This window comes from Misgurnus anguillicaudatus, chromosome 10 (assembly GCF_027580225.2).
Source record: "Misgurnus anguillicaudatus chromosome 10, ASM2758022v2, whole genome shotgun sequence".
In the NCBI taxonomy this organism is placed as follows: Eukaryota; Metazoa; Chordata; class Actinopteri; order Cypriniformes; family Cobitidae; genus Misgurnus; species Misgurnus anguillicaudatus.
In genome coordinates this window covers 13,629,613-13,653,896 of record NC_073346.2, presented here as the reverse complement: position 1 = coordinate 13,653,896, position 24,284 = coordinate 13,629,613, and the positions used below count along the sequence as shown (strand labels likewise).

The 24,284-nt window shown below is 37.0% G+C and overlaps 1 protein-coding gene across 1 annotated transcript in view; it reads left to right on the top strand.

The window, feature by feature from the left end:
- The first annotated feature begins 1,384 nt into the window (after positions 1-1,384).
- The window catches only part of LOC129447956 (syndecan-2), a 42,914-nt gene continuing 20,014 nt past the window's right edge, over positions 1,385-24,284 (top strand). Inside the window, exon 1 of the mRNA XM_055209941.2 lies at positions 1,385-1,708. Within this exon, the coding sequence (XP_055065916.1) occupies positions 1,649-1,708 (60 nt within the window). The 5' untranslated portion in view covers positions 1,385-1,648. The remainder of the gene's footprint in view (positions 1,709-24,284) is intronic.

Genomic DNA, 24,284 nt, shown 5'->3' with positions numbered 1-24,284 from the left:
ATTGTATTTACATATTTATTATGTATACTTAAAAATATATGTCATAAAAATTAATTATGAGCATGCAAATCAGTTCTACTCCGATTAAGAAAAAAGATCAACAAGAAGATCAAGGGGGTTGCATTGCTCCATGAATGAACCATGATAACAAAAATACAGCTACAGTTATTGTAAATACTGTAAAAATAGTATGAGACCACTGGGAGGTTTCAGTGTTTTGCATCACTCACTTGTCTGTGTTGTTTTCAAAATCCACAAAAGTTGGGTATAAAAAGTAAATCGTTAACATTTATTATTTTCTACATAAACCCATCCTACATAATTTAAAGAACATTTTGTAATTTATATAACTTTTGATATCTTTACAACAATGTGAAATCAAACTCTGATGCTCCTAATCTCATCACGAGACTTCAGCTTGGACATCAAAGACAGGGTCATATTTTAATTTATTTTTTATTTAATGTTTTATATCACATTTATATGTACTTTTGAATATTATGAGTCAAATAATTAATCACTCAAAAATGTATCCATTTCGGACAAAACACCAATACTGTGATGCTCAGAGCTGCTCAAACCTTATATAAACCAGAAATGTTTAGAAATGTTTAGATAATTAGACATGACGACATGACTGTCCAAAACTTAAAGGAACTGTATGTAGGAAATGTAGATCAATGAATCATAAAATGGCCCTGATATGTCACTAGACATTAAGAAATCATTTTCATTTCAAATACTTATATCACTGACAACAGTGGTCTGGCCAGGATCTTGTCATTTAAAAAGTGGAGTTGCAGCCCTCAACTGATGTTTATGTTGTCATTTTGTGTATTGGCCACCATTAGGGTGATTGCAGTACCAGTTTTAGCCACACGTTTTGTAATTGCAATACCAGTTTTGGCCACAATCCTACATACTGTTCCTTTAACAGGTGCCTTCACAAAACGCTCCGTGTGACGTCATTACTTGTGCAGATAGAGTAGCTTACACTTTTACTAATCGTGATTTTACAAGTAACAATGTAAACTCTAACTACCTTTGTGGTTTTCATCACACTATTTATAGTATATGTTTTAAGTAAATTATGTTAAACGTTAAAATGTCCATTCATCTACGCTCTTTCTGTTGTGGCTGAAGTTTTAGGATGTCTAAAAACCTAGTGAGCTGCTGCCCAGTCAACATTTTGGCCCACATTAAAGAGTTGGAATTTCAGATCTAGGTGTTCGTTAGGTTGGTAGCTAGTTTTCAGCCAAAAATAATAAACCGTTCAGTGGTCCAAGTGTTCGTCAGCTAAGCTGTGACGCAACCATCCTCCCCCTGTCTTGCCTCTCTCTCTCTCTCTCTCTCTCTCTCTCTCTCTCTCTCTCTCTTGCTCGCTCACTCACTCGTTCTCATCCTCTATCCGAGCAAAACAGCCTCACATGGACTGAAGACTTTAACATCGCATCAGGACTCTTTCAATAGTTCATTGTGAAAACACAACACTAATTTGATCAGGACTGTGTGAAGCATCTCTATTAAAGGATCTTGCGCGCGGGTTTGAGGTAAAGCAGTTAAATAAGAGGAGCGCGGAGAGCGCAGTTGGGCTTCAGGAATACAGACGAGTGCGATTTCTTTACAAAAGACTTCTTTAAGAGGAATAATGAGGAACTTTGGGATTTTCCTGACATTTTCTGCAGTTTTCTTCTTTTCCAGCGACAGGGTGAGTTTGATGAAAGTGCTTCTTTGTTTAAATCCACAACTTTGTACATTTTATTTAGGCTACCTTAACCATAATATAATGTATAGTATTATAACATATCATCTGCTCTAATCCAGAATTGACTTGACTTAAATCACTTCTAAAATCTTTTATACGATTTTTAAAAAAATATTTTTTATTTTATTTTATTTTTGGGTCAGCAAGGGTGACAACCTAGTAGTCCTGGAAAGATTTGTAAATCTAGGTCCTGTCACTGAAATTGTATGAACGTTTCTGATGGCAGTAATGTGTAAGGGATTCTGGTGATATGTTTTTATTTCAAAGGGATGGAAAAATCTTAAAGACGGATAAAGCCTGCCTAGACAGCACTTAAGGGCTTTGTGAAACACTGAAAGTTGAAAATCCGGTCAAAAACCTCTATCAGCTTGCAGGTTACCAGATTTGGGCATAAATTGAAACATTTATAGGGTTTTTTTGTCAGCTGTGATACAAAGTTACAAAATATTCAACTACAGTAACTCTATTATAATTATCCCATACAGCATTTTCATCTATTTCAAAAGATTAGTGTATTCATTTCAAGTTTCATGTCAGGTTTTATGCTTAAAACTCTATTGGTTGTTGAGCACATATTCATATATCCACTTGAGACTACAAATCAGTCTTCGCAAGTAACCTGATATATCCCCATGAGAGATCTTGAAGGACTCTCAGCCAGTTTGAAACTTTTGGTCCCCACTCTCTAAAAACCCAGATGAGCTGAATCAGACTTTTTATTACTGAAATTGAAAACCACTGTGGTGTCACAAATCAAATTCAGATTAAGAGTCTCAGAGCTGTGTGCTGTTAAAGAGAACTATGAGAGGTCTTGTTACCACAAATAAACTCAATTCTCTTTATCAGAAAGATTATTTCTGTCTGCAGGACTCTATTCTTCTGTGTGAACTCGACTGCAAAACAGCGCAGCACATTGATTCCCAATTGCTGCTTTAAAAGTGCTGTTGAGCAATTTACAGGTGTCCTCAGGACACAGATCTGTATGTGTTAATTACCTTTAGCTTTCAAATGCAATAAAGCCCACACTGTAAAAAAAAGCAGCATGAAATTAAAACATTCAACCTACTATTTTAAGTTTGGACTTGTGAAGAGTTGGCATAACTTATAAAAACAAGTTGAAATTGTTTAACTTAATTTGTTATTAAAGTAACATAAAATATATGTTGATTTGATATCATTTTGCACAGTACATCACACAGAAGCTATAACATCAAGCCAATCCGTGTCATTTTAAAGGAAGATTTTAAAAACTTTTGCATATTGCCTTTGTATATTGATTTCATTGTGTGAGTTAAGCAATCGCTTACTGTAGATGTTTTCAGGACAAACTGAATTGCTCTCTCTCTCTCTCTGTCTGTCTCTCTCTATCTCTCCTCTTTAACCTTGGCAGTGTTTTGACACACAGTTTGTCTGACCATAAGTTCAATCAAGTTGCATTATATCTAGAGTTTAATCTGTGCACCATTTTGTATGGCAATCCATATTTAAAGGTGCAGTGTGTAAATTTTTGGGGCATCTAGTGGTGAGGTTGCGCATTGCAACCAATGACTCAGTCCACTGCTCACCCCTCACTTTTGAAACACATACAAAAGCTACGTTAGCTGCAACCGGACAAACATGTCATCGTCGAAGACAACTTAGTAAAAAAGGTTTGTCCATTAAGGCTTCTGTAGATGCATGGTAATGGCGACTTCCATGTAAGGGGACCCTCTGTGTTAGTAGATAAAACGTCTCATTCTAAGGTAATAAAAACATAACGGTTCATTATGAAAGGTCTTTATACACCCCTGATCATATAGGTTTGTATAAAATTTAGCATTTCTGTCAAGAGATCCTTCTAAAAATTACACACTGCACCTTTAAAGTAGCCTATTATTTATTAGTATTCCTTTCTAAAGACAACATCTTTCGAGACAGTAACCCTAAAATAGGATTACGTTTTAACCTTCGTGTTCCCATCAAAGCCAAAAACCAGAAAGTTAATTTCATGATTCTCAGAGGTAATTAAAAGAATATAAAATAGTATCAAGTGGCTCCCCATGGGCTTTTCATCCCGTGATTCATTTCCTTTCATTTTCATTTCATTCAATTTAAAATTTCACTTCCTCTTAAGGGAATTAAAGTCTTATAATGTGAAGCCGCAAAGTCTTTATAGCTCCATCCAAATCCACAAAACGTCTAACTTGGAAGAAAGCCATGATGTGAGCAGATGTTACCAGGTTCCTTTCTGAAAAGCAGGCCCTGAAAACGGTGTTAACCTAGCTTTAAGTGTTTGTGGACCCTTAAAAATGATGTCATCATCACAGCATACGTAAACCATACCGCTTGCCAAAGACAACATGTTATGACAGATGTATGACTCTGTCCTGTCGACTCATTCATGGATGTAAACACACACCCACTTACACACCTGTGTGCCTTTCCAGTAAACCCAGTATCTAAACAATGTTTGCGTGCTGAACACATACAGTACACAACCACTAACAGAGGAAGTCATGAAACAGTGATGCTGTCAAATAGTTTGTGTGTATGTGTGTGTGTGTGAATGTGGAAGAATATATGTCACTCTGTATCTGATTCTCTCATTAGTCCAACAAATAGGACGTTTTTAGGAAATGGGTTTTTTGTGCTTGCTGGAAGGAGACAGCTGTGTGTATATTGAGCTGGAGGCGAGGAAATGTGGAGAAAAGCAGAAACCCTAAATTCCCATCTCTGTCAGTTTATCCCTCTATTCATTCATCTATCCATCGTTCTTGTCTCCCCATCTGGCTGTATGTTTTCTGCATTTCTGTGAGTCTGTGGCCACCCTGGTTTCTTTGCTTTCCTAGAGGTGAATCCTGCACTGGTCATTAATTACAGTAAACAGAATACACAGCTGAGGGAGGGGCGAGAGAGATTGAGATAAAGACAGAGAGAGAGAGAGAGATGGGGAAGACTGCGAGCAGAGGTGGTGGGCTGATAGCAGTGACAGTGTGAATAGCTTGTAGCAGTAAAACCACACTTTGTAAACTGCTAAAACACATTTAGGTGGATTAGATCTTAAACTGCAGCTCATGTCTTAGATATATGCATTTTTATTTATAGCAGGGGCTTTCAAAGTTTTCGTCTGCTGAAACTCCCTTAACCTAAATTATTTTCTAGAGATTTTAAGTTAATATTTCAAAAAACCTTCAGAAGGTTTAACTTCAGAAACATTTTTTTTATCCATTTTAAAGTTTTATTAGCAGTATATCACATAGTAATTGTTATTATTACCTTTAAAGGTGCAGTGTGTAATTTTTAGAAGGATCTCTTGACAGAAAAGCAAAATAATATACAAAACTATATGATCAGGGGTGTATAAAGATCTTTTTATAATGAACCGTTATGTGTTTATTGCCTTAGAATGAGATGTTTTTATCTACATACACAGAGGGTCCCCTTACATGGAAGCCACCATTTTGTGCAGCCATGTTTCTACAGAAGCCCATAACAGACAAACTTTTTTACTAACTTGTCTCCGATGGTGACGTGTTTGTCCGGTGGCGGCTGTCGTGGCTTCTCTGTGTGTTTCAGGGCGGGAGGTGAGCGGTGGACTGAGCCATGGGTGGAAATTCACAACCTCACCACTAGATACCGCTAAAATTTACACACTGCACCTTTAATTGGACCTCCATTTGGTATTTTCTTCACTTTATCACATTATGTTGTTACACACAAACACATTATGTTTCATTTTATGTTGATTTTGTGTTCAAATAAATAAAAGGGACATCACAAGAGGTTTGAAAACAAAACAAAGTGTGTTGTTCCAAAAATACCATATTAAATGTGTTGTCCTTAATTAGACACAACATGTGTTGTTTTAACACATTCGTTTTAAGAGTGACGTATCTGTGACGTATGTGAGTTTTGGATATACTGTATTGTAGTGTTGTGTAATGGTCATGTGACATTCAGATAAAACAAATAAAATATAAGAGGAGATGCAAAAGTGCATCTGACATGTTTTCTTGTAAATGAGCTTTTGTATCAGGCTCTTATGTTTAGATTCAGTCATTTCTCTTTCATGGCAATGTAAAGGTTATTAGTCAGTAATTGAAATGTCTTATTTTCACAAATGTCACTTTAGTCATTTCTTAACAAATTTAAACAAAGTCTTTCACTGCAAAACCCTCTAAGTTAGGGGTGTAACGGTACGCAAAAATCACGGTTCGGTGCGAACCCCGGTTTTGAAGCCACGGTTCGGTTCATTTTCGGTACAGTAAGGGAGAAATGCAAACATTAAACTGCAGGTTGTTTATTACTATAAACTTTTTTTACAATTTGTTTACACTTTTTTAAACACTTTTTATTAAAATATAACATATAAAATATATATAAAATGAAAAAATAATAAATAAAATACTACTGCAAAGTTCTTTTTTACATTATTTTATAACAGAAGGTAACTCTTTTCTTAACCTTCTCTTAAACTTTTTCTACTAAAACCTTGAACTAACAAATTCAATTCCTGAATACATTTATGAACTATTAGCCTACATTTTTGCCACCAAAAATTTTCTGTTTTGATTTATTTTGGATTGTTTAACTCACAGTATTGAATTGGCTATGTACCATCTCTGTATAAAAATAATATTACTGCTCTATGTGTAACTGCATTGCAAGCAACATGATGATATACTTATTATACACTCATTTTGAGATTAGTGAGTTGCATACCTAGCCATCTTTGATCTTTTGCATGTTTCTCCTAATCTTTGCTTGTGTCGTCAATGTAAGCTGTAACGAACCCCTCCGCAGCTGAGTAACAGCTGAGTAACCCCGGGTTAGAGCTCTTCTCTGTCCCGACCAGCTGATCGCATTGTGACAATGATATGATTGACGTGATGTGCAGATGAAAAATCTGATCACGCATTCCTTATTCTCGCTGTCACAGAAAGTGCGTCTCATGAATGCGTACCAACGAAAGGCGCGCATCCTCTCACGCACTTTTGAAAGAACAAAGCAGCGCGTTGACACGCGTTTAACATGCGCTTTTAGATACGACACGTAAACGTTTACATCAATAATCAAACGGATATACATCTAAGTAAATAAAAATCTTTCTGCGGGCCGAATTATGTTATGTGTTTGACAGAAGACTTGTGCTGAACGCGGAGACTTCCGCCACTTAATATGTTCGTGCGGAAACGCACGTATTATGTTCCGCACGGGGGCACACAAAATGCATTCGGCCTTTCGGTGCACGCGTGCACCGTGCCGAAAGCCCTGAACCGAAACGGTCCGGTTCGAATACACGTACCGTTACACCCCTACTCTAAGTGCATGCTAGGTTTTTTGGCAAAAAATCCACTTCTTGGACAAGACACAGTAAACAATTGCAAAATCACTAAAGATGTAACTAGAAACATTGCAAATGAAACTGAATCACACATTTAGGGGGCGCTGTGATCCATGTGACTGACACATTCGGGTTGTATTCAGGTCCAAGAATTCACAAGGGACACAAGTTTGAATGTGATCCACTGCCAACTCATCTTTTGTGCACTTATAGACCTGTTCATTGGGTGCACGTGCGGTGACGCGATAAGCGTCTGGTCCGAACTTTACTTCTGGTTTCTGTTTGTTCAAAGGTCTGACTAGTTGCTGAAACTGAACTCTTAAACAAATACCTCGTCAAAAATAACAAATGTTTTGGGTTCCTATGTAATCTACGTGTGTTGTTTATTTTGCTTGTTATATAAATAAACTACTTTAAAAGGACTTTGTTGTTATTTATTCTTCGCATAGTTTACCGGAAGTTACGTGATGACCACAAAAGCCGCCTGCTTATGTTGTTACTTATGAAACCGTCTATAGGACTTTGCTGAAGTAAAATCGTTCTGTTTAGCGATTTTCTACCAACAAAACTTTTTTCTGAACACCCTGATGCCGGAATTAAATGGATTTGAAGCTTGCAAAGATGATTTGGTTAATATTATCTAATTTTTGATTGGGGTGACGTTTAGCGATTTTTTGCATCTGAGCACTTCATATATTTTTTATGTAAGTAAGTTTTAATTTTATTAAAATTATTAAATTATTTATTATTTATTCTAGTGCTGGTCAAAGATTAATCGCGATCAATCGCATACAAAATAAAAGTGATTTTTGGCGAAATATATGAGTATGTGCTGTGTGTAATTATTATGTATAAATGCATGTATGTATTTAAGAAACATTTACATGTTTATATATATTTATTTATATTTTTATATATTCTATATTAAAAATAAATTAAAAAAAAATATATATAAGTAAAAAAATTCTGAAATGAATATATGAATGTGTGTGTGGTTAAATATACACAATAATTAGACACAGTACACGCACATATATTATGCAAAAAAAAATCACTTTTATTTTGTATGCGATTAATTGCGATTAATCTTTGCCCAGCACTAATTTATTTACATTTTATGATTAAATTGTAATGAATTGTTTTTCATCAATCCACAAACCCCCTGCAATTGACTCTTTGCTAACCCACGCCCGAAAACAGGCCAATCGTGGTTTAGCAACCGTAACTAGGCGCGGGAGGTCTGGCAAGCTTTCGAGCGAGGAAAACATGTTGAAGCATTGTGCATATGGATTGTATAAATCTGATAACCTACCCTGTATCCGAAAAGTTTGGACGGGGTGGTGGAATGTTTTCCCTTACTGAAACTTAAAACCCAAGTGGTAAAATGCCGTACGTGGATCAAGCAGTGTGGAAACTTCATTCACAAATAAATGTTGACAGGATTACCAAAAAAACACATATGTTGCTCCAATGTAAGAGCACGCTAATGTTAGCTACTGTAGCAGCACATCATTGCTTGGAAATAAAGCATATATCCAGGGCTCTCAAGTTTTAACAAAAGTTTGGAGTGAGATTTCATCTGTTAGGGGAGGAGCCACTTAAATATTTGCAGCAGCGACCCCTCGGCCCCAACCAATTCTCTCAGGTTTTTGGTAGCAGTTAAATTTAATATATTGTTTATAATTGATTAGCACAAATAGAAATTATAACAGTTGGGAAATCTAATTAAAGACAAAGTCATAGAAATTAAATACATTGTTTTATTTCAAAAATACAAATATATAAAAAATTGCCCCAAATGAGCCAACTGAACAGCAACATTGCAGAACTTGCCCTGAGCATACTTACAATACAAGGTGTGTTTGTGTGACATCTTTTAAACAGATAAATGCAATGATTAATGTATACATTGGCAGGATATAAACATTACTAAAATAAAAGCCAGAGTATAGCTGAATAGCTAAAAAGAGTATGAATAAAGTATAATTTGAAAATAATGAAATAAATGAAAATGAAATATCTTGTCCTTTCCATTCCCAGGTGAAAAAAATACTATAGTAATTTATAGTAAATACTATAGTGTTTTTGACCCATACTATAGTAATGTACTTGAATTAATTTGTTGTGGTAATTCTATAGTTGCTGTGATAACATCAACTATAGTAATATAAACGTATTACTTTATCCAATACTGTACTACATTGTCTACAACTATAGGGTATAATATACTAGAATATACACTACAGATTACTGTAGTATAAACTAAAGAATACTAACGTTAGAGTATTTATTACAGTTTATCAGTTCACTACTATAGTTAATACAGAGTATGCTGTAGCAATCATTAACAAAGTGTTGTAAATACTATAATATACTAAAATTTACTATACTATTAGTATGGTTCAAAAACACTATAGTATTTCCTATAATATTTTTCACCTGGGATTGTTTCAGGTAGCCTCTAGTGTTTAGTACTTTCCTAAAGTTAAAGCTAATTCTGATTGCAAAGCAGTTCGATTTTTTTAATCAATAATAATTTACCTCGGCTATATTTCCCAACAACAGTTTTTATTATCTTTGATCACATTTTTGTGATGTCATCCAAGAATCGTAAAATCAAATTGCTATAAAAAAGAATGCGTTACCTACCGCTTTCATCGGATTCTTCTCTTCCAACTGCCACTTCGTCTGTGTGACGTGAGAATCTATGTTGCCTAGTAACGAATGTGCTTGCAGCAGGATCACGAAATTTACCCAGAAACAACAAATTCTGATTTCTGATTGGCTGGTAGGTGACAATTATATCAGGATGTCTAGTGTGACCGTGTCCGCGGCTCGACAGATATGAACTCGGCTCAGATAGGAACTTCTCTCCTGTGCCTCGTTCATTAATTGTATAGAGTGATAAAAGTTTTCTGATTTTTTCAGCGTGAGAAATACAAGGTGTGGCGTGTGAGCGTGTGAACTGACTGAAATGCGTGAGTCTCACGGTGAATGCGTGAGACTTGAGAGCCCTGATATATCTAAGCGTAGAATAAGATGATTAAAGGCAAGACGGAGGTTGACTGACATACTTTAAAAAATATTTTAGCATTTTGTACCCCAATCCGATCGCGGCTCTCCCGGGATTAGTTCTATAAGCAGGAGACTGTTATCATAGCAAAGTGCTCAGGCTATTGTCTTGTGTTTATTCCACAAGACTTATGGATAAGCCGTTTGATTTTTAATGATTAGATTATTTTCACTTACCCTGCTGTGCATGAACAAAGCTGTTCCCCAATTTGTGTGTTTTCCATTTGAAGGGTCAGCGTATGAGGCGGCTGCTGCTTGCGCTGTGACCTAACGTTATAGGCTTTAGCTTCAATTTTGATTAAATTACATTCTTGCTCTCCCAGATATTTCACACGTTCGCCAAAAATTACTCATTATCCCTTTGGAAATGTCTCAACACTGGTGCAAACATACTTGCCAGATGTAAAAGCTTGTCAGGCATAGCAACAGTTGCTAAGGAGGGCGAGGGTCACTTCCTTCACGAACCACCAGGTGTTTACGAACCCCAGTTTGAGAAACCCTTATTTATAGTCCCTTACGAAAATTAACCATGGTTTTATTGTTTTATTTAAGTGTAGTAACCATGTTTTTTTGGTGAATGGGTTACTATTAGCAAAACTATGGTTTTACTACACTAACCATGGTTTAAAAAAACATAGTTGTCAAAACCATGGTTATTTTGTGGTTACCATGGTTTTACTACAGTAACCATGGTTTTTTTATTTTAACTGTAGTAAAACCATGGTTAATTTTCGTAAGGGGTAATTTATTACACGGTGCTTGATTCTGAGCACTTGATTCTGATTGGCCAGTCGCAACATTCCAAGGTATGTTTTTCCGAGATAAGAACCGCCTGATAACACTCGGTAACCTGGATGCTGCAAATCGTTTTGATAGGTAGAGCTTAATATTACAATAAAATTAAATATAAATGTGTCTTTTATTAACATATATAACATTATATTTGCACATGATTAAGCCAAATTGTGTGTTCGTGACATTTTAACGTTTTGTCTTACATTAAAAGTAAACAGGTTTTCCTTAGCATTAATTAAAAATGAGCTAATAAAATAGTTCAAATCAATATTTAATGTTCCTTATGGTGTTGCTACCCGTTCTCACCAAGATGCGTACAAATGACACGCAGTGTCACCATCGTGCAACAGACACGCCAAATTCCGATCCTGCGCGCATATGACACGCCAGTCCCTCCCACTCACCCACATGGCGAATCGTTTCGTGACGTTCCACTTATTGTTTTCTCATTTGTCTTCTGTTTTTTAAACCATTCTCGCTTGGGTTTAGGGTTAGATTTCACATATGTTTAAGCAGGTTATTTAATATACAGGTTTCTCTATGTTTTTATCTATATTTAAGCCATGGTCGCTTGGAGTTGGGGTTAGATTTGGGTTTTGGGTTATTATGTCATTTTTATATAACAAAAAGTAGTTCTAACCCTAAACCCAAGCGAAAATGGCAAAAAAAACAGAAAACAAATGAGAAAACAATAAATAAAACGTCACGAAACGACTCGCCATATAAGTGAATGGGAAGGACTGGCGTATCATATGCACGCAAAATCGGAATTTGGCGTATCTATTGCACGATAATGACACTGCGTGTCATTTGTACGCTTTTTGGTGAGAACGGGTTGCGTAAATAGTCGTTTCATAAGCGGGATAATGTACAGGCAGCCGGTTGTTATTGCAAACTAAGCCCCTCCGCTTTGTGTTGGGTCCTGATCACACTGACAACCTGCTGTCTATACATTATCCTTTACTTATACTGCACTTCAGTGTAATTATGGTGAAAATATATCTATAAAAATAAAATGAGGCTCATGCTTGATAATTACACTTTATGCAATATTGTACACCCACAATGTTGTGATATGTTAGAGTACTGTTTATATTCTTCACCAAAGACCAATTTAGCATCCGAAAGAGCAGCGTGTCTGCCTGTGGCATGTGGTATTCTCATCTGTTGTGGGTGTGCTTTCGAGAACACATCTGTATTTACTATCTATGTACAGACTTTGCAAAACAGAACGTTAACGCCGGGTAAACTTGCTAACTGTCTGTCCACGTGGGTTTAAAAACAGCTCTAATTCGGGAATGCCGTCAATCAGTGTTGTGTAGGAGGGTTTAGTTTGCGCTCTAGTGTTATTTTTTAAGGGCCATATGATTTCGTTGTTAGCCAAACCCAGACAGAGTTTGAATAACGCTTGTACATGCAGGAAAAACGCCATAAAACTGTCCGTCAGTAGATTTGGAGAAAGGTGAACGTTTTATGTACGTGTTTGTTATAGCTCATCCGATTGAAAGAGGGAGGAGATGAAACATTGTCTGCCTCCGAAGTGATTCACGGTTCCGTAGGTGCGTCTTTCCATGACATGCCAGTGTGTTGACATAGCAAAGCCTGCATACCGCAGACAGATTAGCCGGCTGTCTGCAGCGCTCCGGGAGGAATGCGAAGACGAGTCTTCGGCCCTCCGTGAAGCCCATAGATGGATGTGCTTCTTTTGTCCAGAATGGAGAAACATCAATGCCAGATGTTTTACGTACGAGATGCAGATGTTTCTGCGCTGTCTCTGTGGGAGTAGCTTGCGTTGCTGAATACTGGCGGAGATGGTCGTAAACAGAGGAAGTTTGAGAACAGCTGGGTTATGCCATTCGTTGTGCTATTAACTCATGAATCCAACTGTTATATTGAATAATGTTATCAAGACATAAGATCTAAAACATCTTAAAAGATTCAATGACACAGACTGCATAGTAACAGCTGTTAATAACCATTCTTCATGTTGTATGTTTCAAGCTATTTGGAAATCTTTCATCTGTGCAGAGGATTCATTAAAAGTCGATTTTCTCTAAATGCCTCGCAAAATGGGTAATGAGCGTCACTTTGCAAAATCCTTAAAATCAATGTCGTAAAACGCCACTCGTAACCTTTTTTGTTTTGGCAATTTTAAAAGATGTAGGTGACCTGAATTTGAGTTTAAAAAACATAACCGCATAGCTATTTGGCTTTTGGTTAACATGGCCCACATGGTGATGTCAGCAAAGATATCATTTCGGAGACAGCTGTTACGTTTCCACATCATTTCCATAAAGGATTACAAAGACATAATGCACAATAGGACTAAGAACATGCTTTAGGGGTTAGTTCATCCCCAAAATGAAAATTCTGTCACCATTTATTCACCCTCAAGTTGTTGTAAACTTGCATGAGTTTCTTTATTTTGTTAAACACAAATGAAGATATGTAAATGATGGTAAACACGCAGTTGATGGTACCCATTGACTTCCATAGTATTTGTTTTTACTACGAAGTCGATCATTTAGACAAATTTTTTCTTTTGTGTCCAACAGAATAAAGAAATGTATACAGGTTTGTAACAACATGAGGGCGAGGAAATAATGACATAATTGTCATTTTTGGGTGAACTACAACCTTAAGTAAATTACAGTTGTTTTGATCTGTTGTCTTTCCAAGAATATCCCTTGTGAAAGTGACATTTCATCATGTGACCAGATGCTTTGGTGTACAACTAAATTTATTAAAAATTTCTTAGGAATCTCATCACAAAAAACTTAATCAAAATTCTGTATATCATGTGTGAACACATCTGTACGTCTGAAATTGTATTGGGGAATCGGCCTCTCTGTGGCGTTCCATCTTTTTGTTGGCTGTGAATTTATTTTGGGAAAACATTTTTAGCTGTAGTCAAAGATCAGCCTGCAAATAGGGGCATGACCACACGAAGATGCTGTGAAGATTTTAGGTGGCTTGTATATTTGATCAGAGGTCATACTGATAGCAGAATACTCAATCTCTGCTTTCAGTTTCTTCTCAGTTTTGTTTTTGTTATCACTTTCTACTTTCCTCCTCTTTTATCGGAAAAAAGCAGAAAAGCTTTGAATTGGAAGCATATTTTCAGCAACCAGCTTTCTTTGCAGGGTCAAACATTTGGCATCTTAAATTTTAGGGGGAGTTTTTATGTGATGGATCTCAGAACTCCAAGTTTTAAAGGGAACATATTATGCCCATTTTTACAAGATGTAATATAAGTCTCAGGTGTACCTAGAATGTGTCTGTGAAGTTTCAGCTCAAAATACCCCACAGATCATTTGTTATAGCATGTCCACAATGACCGTATTTAGGTGGGAGCAAAAATGTCGCCTTGGGATTCTAAGCATGCGTCAAAACTGCCGCCATCTTAGCACAGGGGTCTAGGTAAAGCTGCTATCTCCACCTGTATTTCGCATTCATGGACGATGCCAGACTTTCGTGCTGTGTATGGATGTTAGGCCTACTAGTACAATGCATTATAGTTAGAAAAAATAGATTTATAGATTAATAGATAGAAATGCTAAATACATGTCTGACTGTGGAAACGAACCAAAAGAAAACCAAGAAAACCGAATTCATGACGATTTATGGTGATTTTATTTTTGTTACACCATTGCCTACAATGACGCTGATGCGGGGCTCCCCTGTTTCAAGATGATGGCTCTAGTTGACTATTCAGAGTCCAAATATCAATAACTAATCAACAAAATACTTTCATCTGATTTTGGTAAAAAAATCCTGCATGAAAAAAATTTACTTGCGGAAACGATCTAAACGCATTGTCTAAAGCGCACGCACACAGCACACGGTCTAAATGTGCGTGTTCGATGCCACTTTTGCTAATTTAACGACGGGAAAAATGGTTTCTGCGCCGAGCGTATGGTCGAAAAGGGTTGTTCATATTTACCTAATGAGAAATGGGTGTGTTTTGGGTGTAACGTGCAATAAACCAATGAGAGCCTTATCTCTCATCCCCTTTAAAAGCCAGTTGCACTGGTGCTATGTCTAATCCTTATTTAGATGACAGACTTTGTAAACTGAAAAACTAAGCGGAGGAAGAAGACCACCAGTTTAAGAATAATTTTTAAAAATGTGTTGTTGAAATTTAAATTTTTTGGATTAAAACCTTTTTCTTTCCGTCATAGAAGTACAAATAGCAATCTTTTAATTGCTGTTAAAGTATTGATATCCTACATAATCATTGTAATCTCATAAAATAATTAGCAAATATGCAAGAAAAGGTTTGTACTCAAAAAATACAAACAAGAGATAAAGAATTTACAAACGTGCAGAGTGCCAAAACGTTTCAGCACTAGAACAGCGCCATGGGATTTTTACCAAATATTACTTAAAATTTTTCTCATCTCACCATATCCACAGGTACAGTGTCATCATATACAATAAATCCATAGGGTAGCATTTAAAAAACATTTAAAATATATGCATTTGTTTAAAGCAAAGCATTTATTTACTTACCAGGCTACAGGTAAAGCTGCTCTTTGTGCCTTCTAACGTCTCATAATCGGTCCTCATTTATGTCCAAGAGACTCAATAATAATATTTTACATTCAATCCTTTAATCTTTCATATTTTAAAGTGTTTTTGTGCTGTTGCGCCTTCATGTATGTGATAAGTAAACCCGCGTTGTCGTCACATTTATAGGCACATAATTTACTGCGCTCTTTAAATAACAGAAAACATATTGCGCCATTGACTTTAGACCTTAGAGCAGGTTTTTGTTGGTCAATGGCGTAGTCTATTTTAGCTACGCGCCAACAATGCGCCTGAACACACCTTGTTTTCAGAAAAGAACGCCCATGGGCGCAAAATTGGGCACAAATGCATTTGCTATTTAAACACATAGCGCTAAATGTGAAAATGATCATTGCGCAGGGTTGAAACTAGCAAAAGACACTTGCGTCGCGCATTGCACTGCATTGCGCCGGGTATATGATAGAGCCCTAAAAGTATCCCAAATCTGAACTCAAAAAGCAGAGGACTTGGCAACGCAGCGCACAGCATCTCTCGTTAAGTTTGCGCTTTATCTTTAGATAAATGTACAAGGTCAAAGTTGAGTTGGATAAAGTTGTTCTTAAGACGTTTTCAGATATAGGCAAAGAAAAACACTTTTCAAAAGGCACAACACTATTTTATTGTTTGATTATGTTATGAAATCAAACAATAAAATGAATGCTACAGAACATACAGCGAATTATCCCATTACCTTTAATAATGCATATTGTCATTGACTTGCTATTGCATGTTTCTGTGATGAGAATCATGTGATACGTAAGTTAATATAAGCACAATTCTTCTGCGCATGTGCAAGATATGTTTGCCTCCGACTGAGATAATAACGATCGAAAACGTTCAAAAATTTGCATTCAATTGACCCTAATCAAAATGGCATGTCTAATGACGCTGCTTGAGTTTAATGGGGATTAAAAAAGAAGGAGAGGGTAGATTTTTTGTTGTGTTCACCGTGGTGATGTGCTCCTGCAATTTCATTAAACGTTTGTCTCGAAAGAAGTGCACTACCAATGCAATCCCAGCTTAAACTAAAAACCAGAACAAAATTATTCACCACATTTTACCCATTTACCAGCAGACTGACGTACAAACAGCATTTTTTGGAAAAAAAACATTGAAGCATAAATACCTGCAGGCGATCAAGTGTTTACTTGGGACTGGAAAAAATGGCATGATCAGACTCTTAGTTTGTTTACGTTCTACAGAAAACTTTTATACTGTAATTTCCTGTGTTCCTATATCCCTGACTTTTTCATTTTCCCCATATAAACGTAAGAATGCAGGGAAAATTTATAGCCTGGAATTTTCCCAAAGATTTGTCTGACAGCATGACTGGCCTTTTTTGAAATACACTGTGAAAAGTCCATGAAAGTCTCCACTAAAATGAGCCTGGTTAAATTTGAGCCTGGTTATCCATCCAGAGGGATCTGGTTTGGCCTCCCTCCAGCAGCACAGACGGAGAGAGAGAGACGCAGCACAGAATTAAAGAGGCACAGCGCTCAGATTAGTCTCTATTTCAAAGGTGCTGATTAACTGCGTGATGTCACGCTGCGTTTTTACATTAAAAAGTTACACCTTGTCATATATGTTAAAGAATTAGATTATTTTACAAAAGAAAAACTTTATTAACTTACTCATTGTCATCAAACTTGTATGTATGTCCAGCTGCTCTGTTTCATGGAATTAAAACGAATAGCTGCCATGTATGTGACCCTACCTGTGAAAACCCAGCTGAAGTCATGTTTTGTGATTTACTGTTTTCACTCATTGTGAAAATATAACCTTTATATCTATAATATTGACTTTGTCAAATATTAAAATCAATGTGAAATCTAACTTTGATGCTCCTAATCTTAACATTATGAAACTTTTGCCTGGATTTCACAGAGAGGGTCAAGTCAAGAACCATCATAAATGATTCAAAAAGTAATCTTCTGAATACTTTATTTTCTCTAAATATAATATGTTATACCAGCTAGGACTCATATTTTGTGACTGTTCACATGTTACAACCGTGTGGATCTGATAATAAATGTGATTTAGGTGTATTAGACCTCGATGGCTTTACACATCTGTAACCGTACGGGTTCTCAGGTTTCATTGTCCGATTGTGTGTACAGATTTACTGTATGTGAGAGCTCAGGTGTTATGTGCAGTAGATCAATGGTCTGAATAACCAGGTGTGCACTTCATAACCCACCGGGTTACTTGAGCTCCCCCAAAGGACCTCTCAAATCAGAGCCCATATGAGCCCCAGGTGTACGCTGACACAATGGCACATACTGTGCGAAATGAGAAAACGCCGGGTTTGAGTTACAGAAAGACACTTTGTCATGAGCTCCCGGGTTTTCAAGATACTGTTAAGCTAGGACTGTTGTGTTGTTTTGGCTTAACAATAGTAACATGTTTGATAGCTGAATACAGGAGATGGATCAGAGGTTTGTACAGCATTCAATTAAAAATCACATGAATTGACTTTTAGTTTCATAAAACAAGAAAACTAAAAAAAGTCATCTTTGAAATCTGAGATGCTTTTGGAAAATGTTTCAAAAACCCTAACTTTGTTGTTTATGTGCTGTGAGATGTTGAGCTAAAATGTCATCTGAAAAAACTGTACATGACCAGGTCATGAACTTCCAGGCACTGTTACAAAGCTCTTCTGGTATTTCATTTCTCATAGGATATATGTCTTATATACGTATATGTGTGTCCATGGTAGTAGATGTGTGGGTTTTATTATGTCCAGATGCAAGGGATGTTGCTGCTTAAACATAAAAGTAGGCATACCCTTAAAAAAAGGTCCTAATATGTACCACATTTAGGTACAGATATGTACATGTGAGGTACTAATATCCACACTTTAGGTACAAATGTGTACCTTTTGAAAGAGTACTGCCCCAATCACAGCTTTTATATAAACATAAAGACCCGGTTAAACTCTCTGAGCTTTTGGCACATCCATGAATCTCTTAGAAATTTAGGTGCTTCTTGATGTCATAAATGAACCTTTTTTTACTGCATAGTTTAATAAAGAACTGTCGCCATGAAACGGAAGTAGCGATTGCCTTATTTTCCCCGTGGTGACGTATATCTGAATGAAACGGCTTTTGAGATGAAATAAGGCAGGGCTGGATTTGAATTTGTCAATCGAGATCTGATTGGATCGTTTGAAGTTGGGTCGTGTTGCTAATTGCTGCGATCTTCTCCCGGACCCTGCCCACCTGCCATACTTTTGACCGGAAGTGAAGAGAGATCGTTTGAGGAGGGGAGGAGATTCGCATTTTTGATTAAAAATTATGAGCACACTCAAATTTTTTAAAAATAATGAAGCTCACAGATAAGTCATTTGTTAATAATACCACAATATTAAAAAAAAATATATATATATATCATTCTTCATTTCAATTTCATTGCGACTTTAACATCTGAAGAACCTTGAACTGAGTAGTTCTTTGAGGAACCAAAAATGGTTTCTCTATGGCATTGCTGTGAAGAACCTTTTTGTAGCACCTTTATTTATATGCACATAACTTTAGAGGTACAAATGTTTTATTAAACAACAAAAGATTTTTTTTATTAGAAGGCGTTAAGCTGCTTTTAAACATGCAAAATATCATGATGAGGCACAATATTTGAACACAATCTATACCATTGACTGTATTTGTCAAAATACAGTCTGGATATACCCATGCGACTTATGGTTTATGTGGTCCAGGGTCACATACAATAGCGGCCCGTGACTTCTTTTTCGAGGGCACACGATGCAAAGCTTGTCACAACATGTATTTAGCCCATCATATGTGCGGCTCTTCATGTCAAAATATGTGTTTGGCACGTCATGTAAACTTTTGTGCATCATGCGTCATGTCAAAATACGTGCCTGTTGCACATTGGCATGGGGCGGTTACCAGTTTCAAGGTATAGGCCTACCTAGGTGTTAAACAGTCAAGGTTTCAAAACCACTAAAATGTTCTGTGATACCATCTCTAAGCCAAGGTATGAGTTGTGTTTATACAAAATTCATTAAATCATTATGTCATGTGATTGATTTGATGTTTACATTTAATATACATTACGAAAATATTATATATTTTTTGAAAGCATATTATAATTTTTTTGTGTGATAAAAATCTAACGAATTGTTTTCTATGAGTATACGCACACCGGCGCCACCATCTGGCGCTTACTGCGCCGCCCAGCTGTGACTCAGGAAGTTGCTTAAATCCCTGTCGCGCCACACAGCGGCACTCACATAGTTTAACATTAAATAACATCATATTTGTCCCAAATCATTAATGATTAACATTGGCTGCTAACGTATTTTGCATTTTGAAGTAGACGCTATCTGACGAAGCTCGCGCTATTTAATGTGCACGTCCGGTTTACGATATACCTCAGAGTTGTCCTAGACGCGACTCGACGCGGCGCTGAGCTGCGCGGCTGGTGTGCGACCCCCTTTAGTCTCATGTGTAATCAAAGTTCAGTGTTAAAGGGACCCTTCACTTTTTTAGAAAATATACTCATTTTTCAGCTCCCTAGAGTTAAACATGATATTACGCAGTGCCCGAAAATAGTCCCCTGCTATTGAAAGTTACTAAAAGGACTATTTTCGGCTACTGCATAATTTCATTGCGACACCTGCAGCCATGTTACAGCTGCAAAGTTCTTAATTATTACGCCAGAATGAGAGTATAGTTCCTAGCCATATCAGGCTAGAAAATCGCAACTTTTAATGTTATGTCGGTCTTAGTACACAATGTAACTACAGAAGAGTCAAGTTTAAAATAGGAAAATTATTTAAACTCTTTGGTTATTTTTAGCCTGATGCTAATGGTCTAATCAGATTCAATGGATTGTGCTAAGCTATGCTAAAAGTGGTAGCGCCAGACCTGAAAATCAGCTGAAGGGATTCCAAAACGGTAAAAATCAAATGTTTAACTCTAGGGGAGCTCGAAAATGAGTATATTTTCTAAAAAAGTGTCTGTTTAAGGGAGTGTCTTGCGAGTATTTTGTAAACGTGAGCATCTCTTTTTTCATAAACCTTTTCGATGAGCAACAGGCACATATTTTGAAATGACGCATGATGCAAATGGTTCACATGACGCATTGAACACATATTTTGACATGACAAGCAACACACATGATACTCCGAGCACATACTTTAAATTTGCGACCCTCGAAAGAGAAGTCAACGGCCGTCACTGGTCGCATATATGTTTATCAGTAACTACACGGCAATTACAAGCTATTTTCCTCCAAGTTATTTAGCTTTAAAGCGTAACTAAACCCCTGGTCAGAGCTTGACTCCGCCCACTGTTAATATTTGAAAAATGCAAGAAAAGTGGGCGGATCCCAACGGAGATAGAGGGGACGAACCAAGCTCGTACCAAGTGTGTGGTGAGATCGTAACAAGGGCGTGGTGAGCTTGAACCTGCTTACGTCACAAGTTACTTTTTGGACCCATCATCCAATAGGAAAATTCAACTGCAGTAGCCACCGTTCAACCTGAAGAGGGCAGCACTCAGACGTTTTTACACCATATATTATAGTATTGAAACACTTTATATCCAAATGTCAAAAAACTTACTAAAATCAATGAACAGCACTAATAAAGCATCATTCTTACAGATCATTAACTAAAAAAAGTTGGTTTAGGGTTTAGTTACTCTTTAAATGATGCCTGCAACCCATTCTGAATTCTTCAAAATCTTTTTTATTGTGAAAAATGTAAATGTGTTTTATTTGCAAAGAAAGATACCCTGCAAACACGCAAAAACACAGTTTTAAACTATATTTGAAGAGTTTCGTTGCAAAACGAGATAAATCCGTTTTTTTAATTGTTCAGAAATCTCATTTTTTTGGTTGTGCATTCCAATTAATATCAATACAACTGCAGTTGGTTTGTTTTGATTTAAACCTTCATAACTTAAAAAATACAGCTCAGTAGCACCATAAAACAAAATAATAACATGATAGCTTAATAATAAACATGTTTTGACCAAAATGATAAAAAATGGATTTATCTCGTTTTGCAACGAAAGCCTTAATTTAGACCAAATTTTGGTCAAATGGGTTGCTAAAATTGCAAACCATATATAAACTGAAACATTTCATTTAATATTCAGGGTGATCTCTTGAGAAATATGAACACACATTTCTGAAGATTAAACACCTTCCCTCACTGATCATTTATTTAAAAAGGAAAGAACATTTCCAGTCTCAGGCTGTGTTTTCTGCCTTATTTGTAGAAAATACCTTATTGACTCAGACTTGAACTTCTCCCTCTCTGCTTTTATCTTCCCTATCTGTTTCTTTCATCTCCTCCTTTTCATCCTGCAAGCTCACTCTTCATCCCTCCATCTCTGTTTTCTCCGTCAGCTCTCTGCAGCACCTGTATTTGGGAAGGCATTTTAAAAATACCAGACATACCTGTGGACTGAATGGACATATTCATCCCTCTTCCCACTTTCCATCCACTATATTCCGGGCGGTTATGGCAACCTGATGGATGTTGTGTTGTGAAGTGGGTGTTTTTGTCTGTGTGCACTCTCGTAAGTTGTGTGTATGTGTGTTTTGAGTATGTGCAGCTGGTCAGGCGTTGTGCGTTGAGAGCTCACTCAGCCGGTTGAGGTTAATATCAGGCCACAGCTGTGTTCTCACAGTGTCCAATAGTCTTCATCATTATAGGAGCCTGAAACATATACGCTGGGCACAAATCATGCGGTCTGACTAAAAAGTTGACAGCTACAGGAGTCTGAAGCACAAAAGCTGAATTCTACAATACCCAAGACACTCTAAAATGACCTAAAAATAACCTTACTCAGTTAATATTGATGATTTTGTGTCACTTCTTGCTCATAGTCGAGCATTCAAGCCTTTTTAGAGTATCTTCCATTTACCGTGAATACAGAATGACTTTAAATAGCGCAGTCAATAGACTTTGGATGCTGTATGCGCAGGCGACACATGCTGTCTACAGATCCAGTATGTGTGGTTTAGGCTAAGATGAATTTAACAAGCATAATTCAATAGCAAATAAGGTTGCGCTCAATTATGGTGCACTTTTTGTATTTAACAACTTGTTTTATGCGTTTGTATATAATGAGGTCTAAAGCTAATGCATTTTTTCTTCTTTATTCCGTTCTTTAGCCAAGCTTTTCCTTTGCCGGTTTTAATTCATTAGTCATAGCTCAAACAGAGAAAGATTAAAAAGACTTTTTTTACGTTTTAAGGTGTTTTCTGTTTCATTTGCTATCTTTTGTAAAGTTTGTGTCTCTGCACACACGAGCACACAGAGGAACATCTGCAGCTCATCTAACTCATTACCCAATAGTCATTACATAGCCGCCCCACTGTTTGGTTTTTTCTTCTCTTTTATTTCTTGTTTTCTTTGGGTGATATAAAATTTATGCATATTTGTTTCAAAGCTCCATACACGAGTCAACGACTTTGTGAGTGAATTTCTTTTGCTTTTGTGCTGCAGATTAAATGCAATGTTCAGTAAAGAAGCTTTAAAAAACATAAGATGTAGTAGAAAATGTGAGTGTCATGAATGATATAATCAACACTTCTTTATATGATAACAAGTGTAAAAACCAGCCCATTCTCATGATTTGGGTATAAATACCACGCAGTTTGAAAAGTGGTGCAATACATACGACAAATTCTTATTTCTTCCTGTTCTGTTAATACGGCGCATCTTTTTTGTATTCGTTTTTCTTTTACTATTGTCGCTTGAGTTTGGGGTTAGAATTACATAAAATGACATCCAAACCCTAATTCTAATGGTGCATTTACACCAACCGCGTTTCAGGCATCAAAATCGCGTCTACCGCACCTAGTTTGCCGCTTGAACAGTTTGAATGCATTCGCGCGTGTAGAGCGAAGTAGACGCGCGAAAAAAGCAAGCATTTGATGCGCGTCAGAGGCAAAATCCGCTTCTTGTGGGAGGGGCAAGTGCTATGCGGTTGTCTGTTTGCAAGATGACTGATTTTGATTGGGCATTTATCGAGAGAGTTACCGGTTTGTATTTGGTAACCTTACTATAGGGGTAAAATAAACGGTGCTGGTCGATAAACGTCACATGACTCAAAAGTGAAATGTGTATTTACAACTTACCAGGTTGTCCGATGTCCTCACTGACACTCTTCCAAGCGAGGTCCTTTTTATTCCTGTCTCTATAGAAATATGAACTTGTGTCGTATAGCTCCGGGTGACTGCTTCGGACATTATCAAGGGTTCCTTTAGGTTGAATGAGTGACTCCGGGCAAGGCTGCCTCCACAGCAGCAAGCAGGCTCCTGATTGGTTAACGCGGAGCGAAATTCCGGCAAAGTTAAAATTTTTCAACTCGAGCATCAGCCGGCAATTTGTGTCAAACACAAAATCCACAAAAAGCACCATTCGCGCATACAACGCTCAATTCGCGCCTTTCGCGCGAGCTAGACCCGCAAATGAGGCGAAAATGCGTCTTCCGCGCCGTGCCAAACGCCTCATCTGCGCCGCTGGACCTCCAGACGCGCATCAACCCGTCTTCACATTGACTTAACATTGAAATCACTCGCGCTTCATGCCTCTACCGCGGTTGGTGTAAACGCAGCATAACCCCAACTCTTAGCGACCATGGTTTAAAAATTGACAAAAATTGCGAAACCTATATAATAAACTAAATCCTAAAGCAAATCCCAAATCTAACCCCAAACCCAAGAGACAATGGTTTAAAAAAACAGAAAAAAATTAAGAAACCAATACATAAAATGACACAA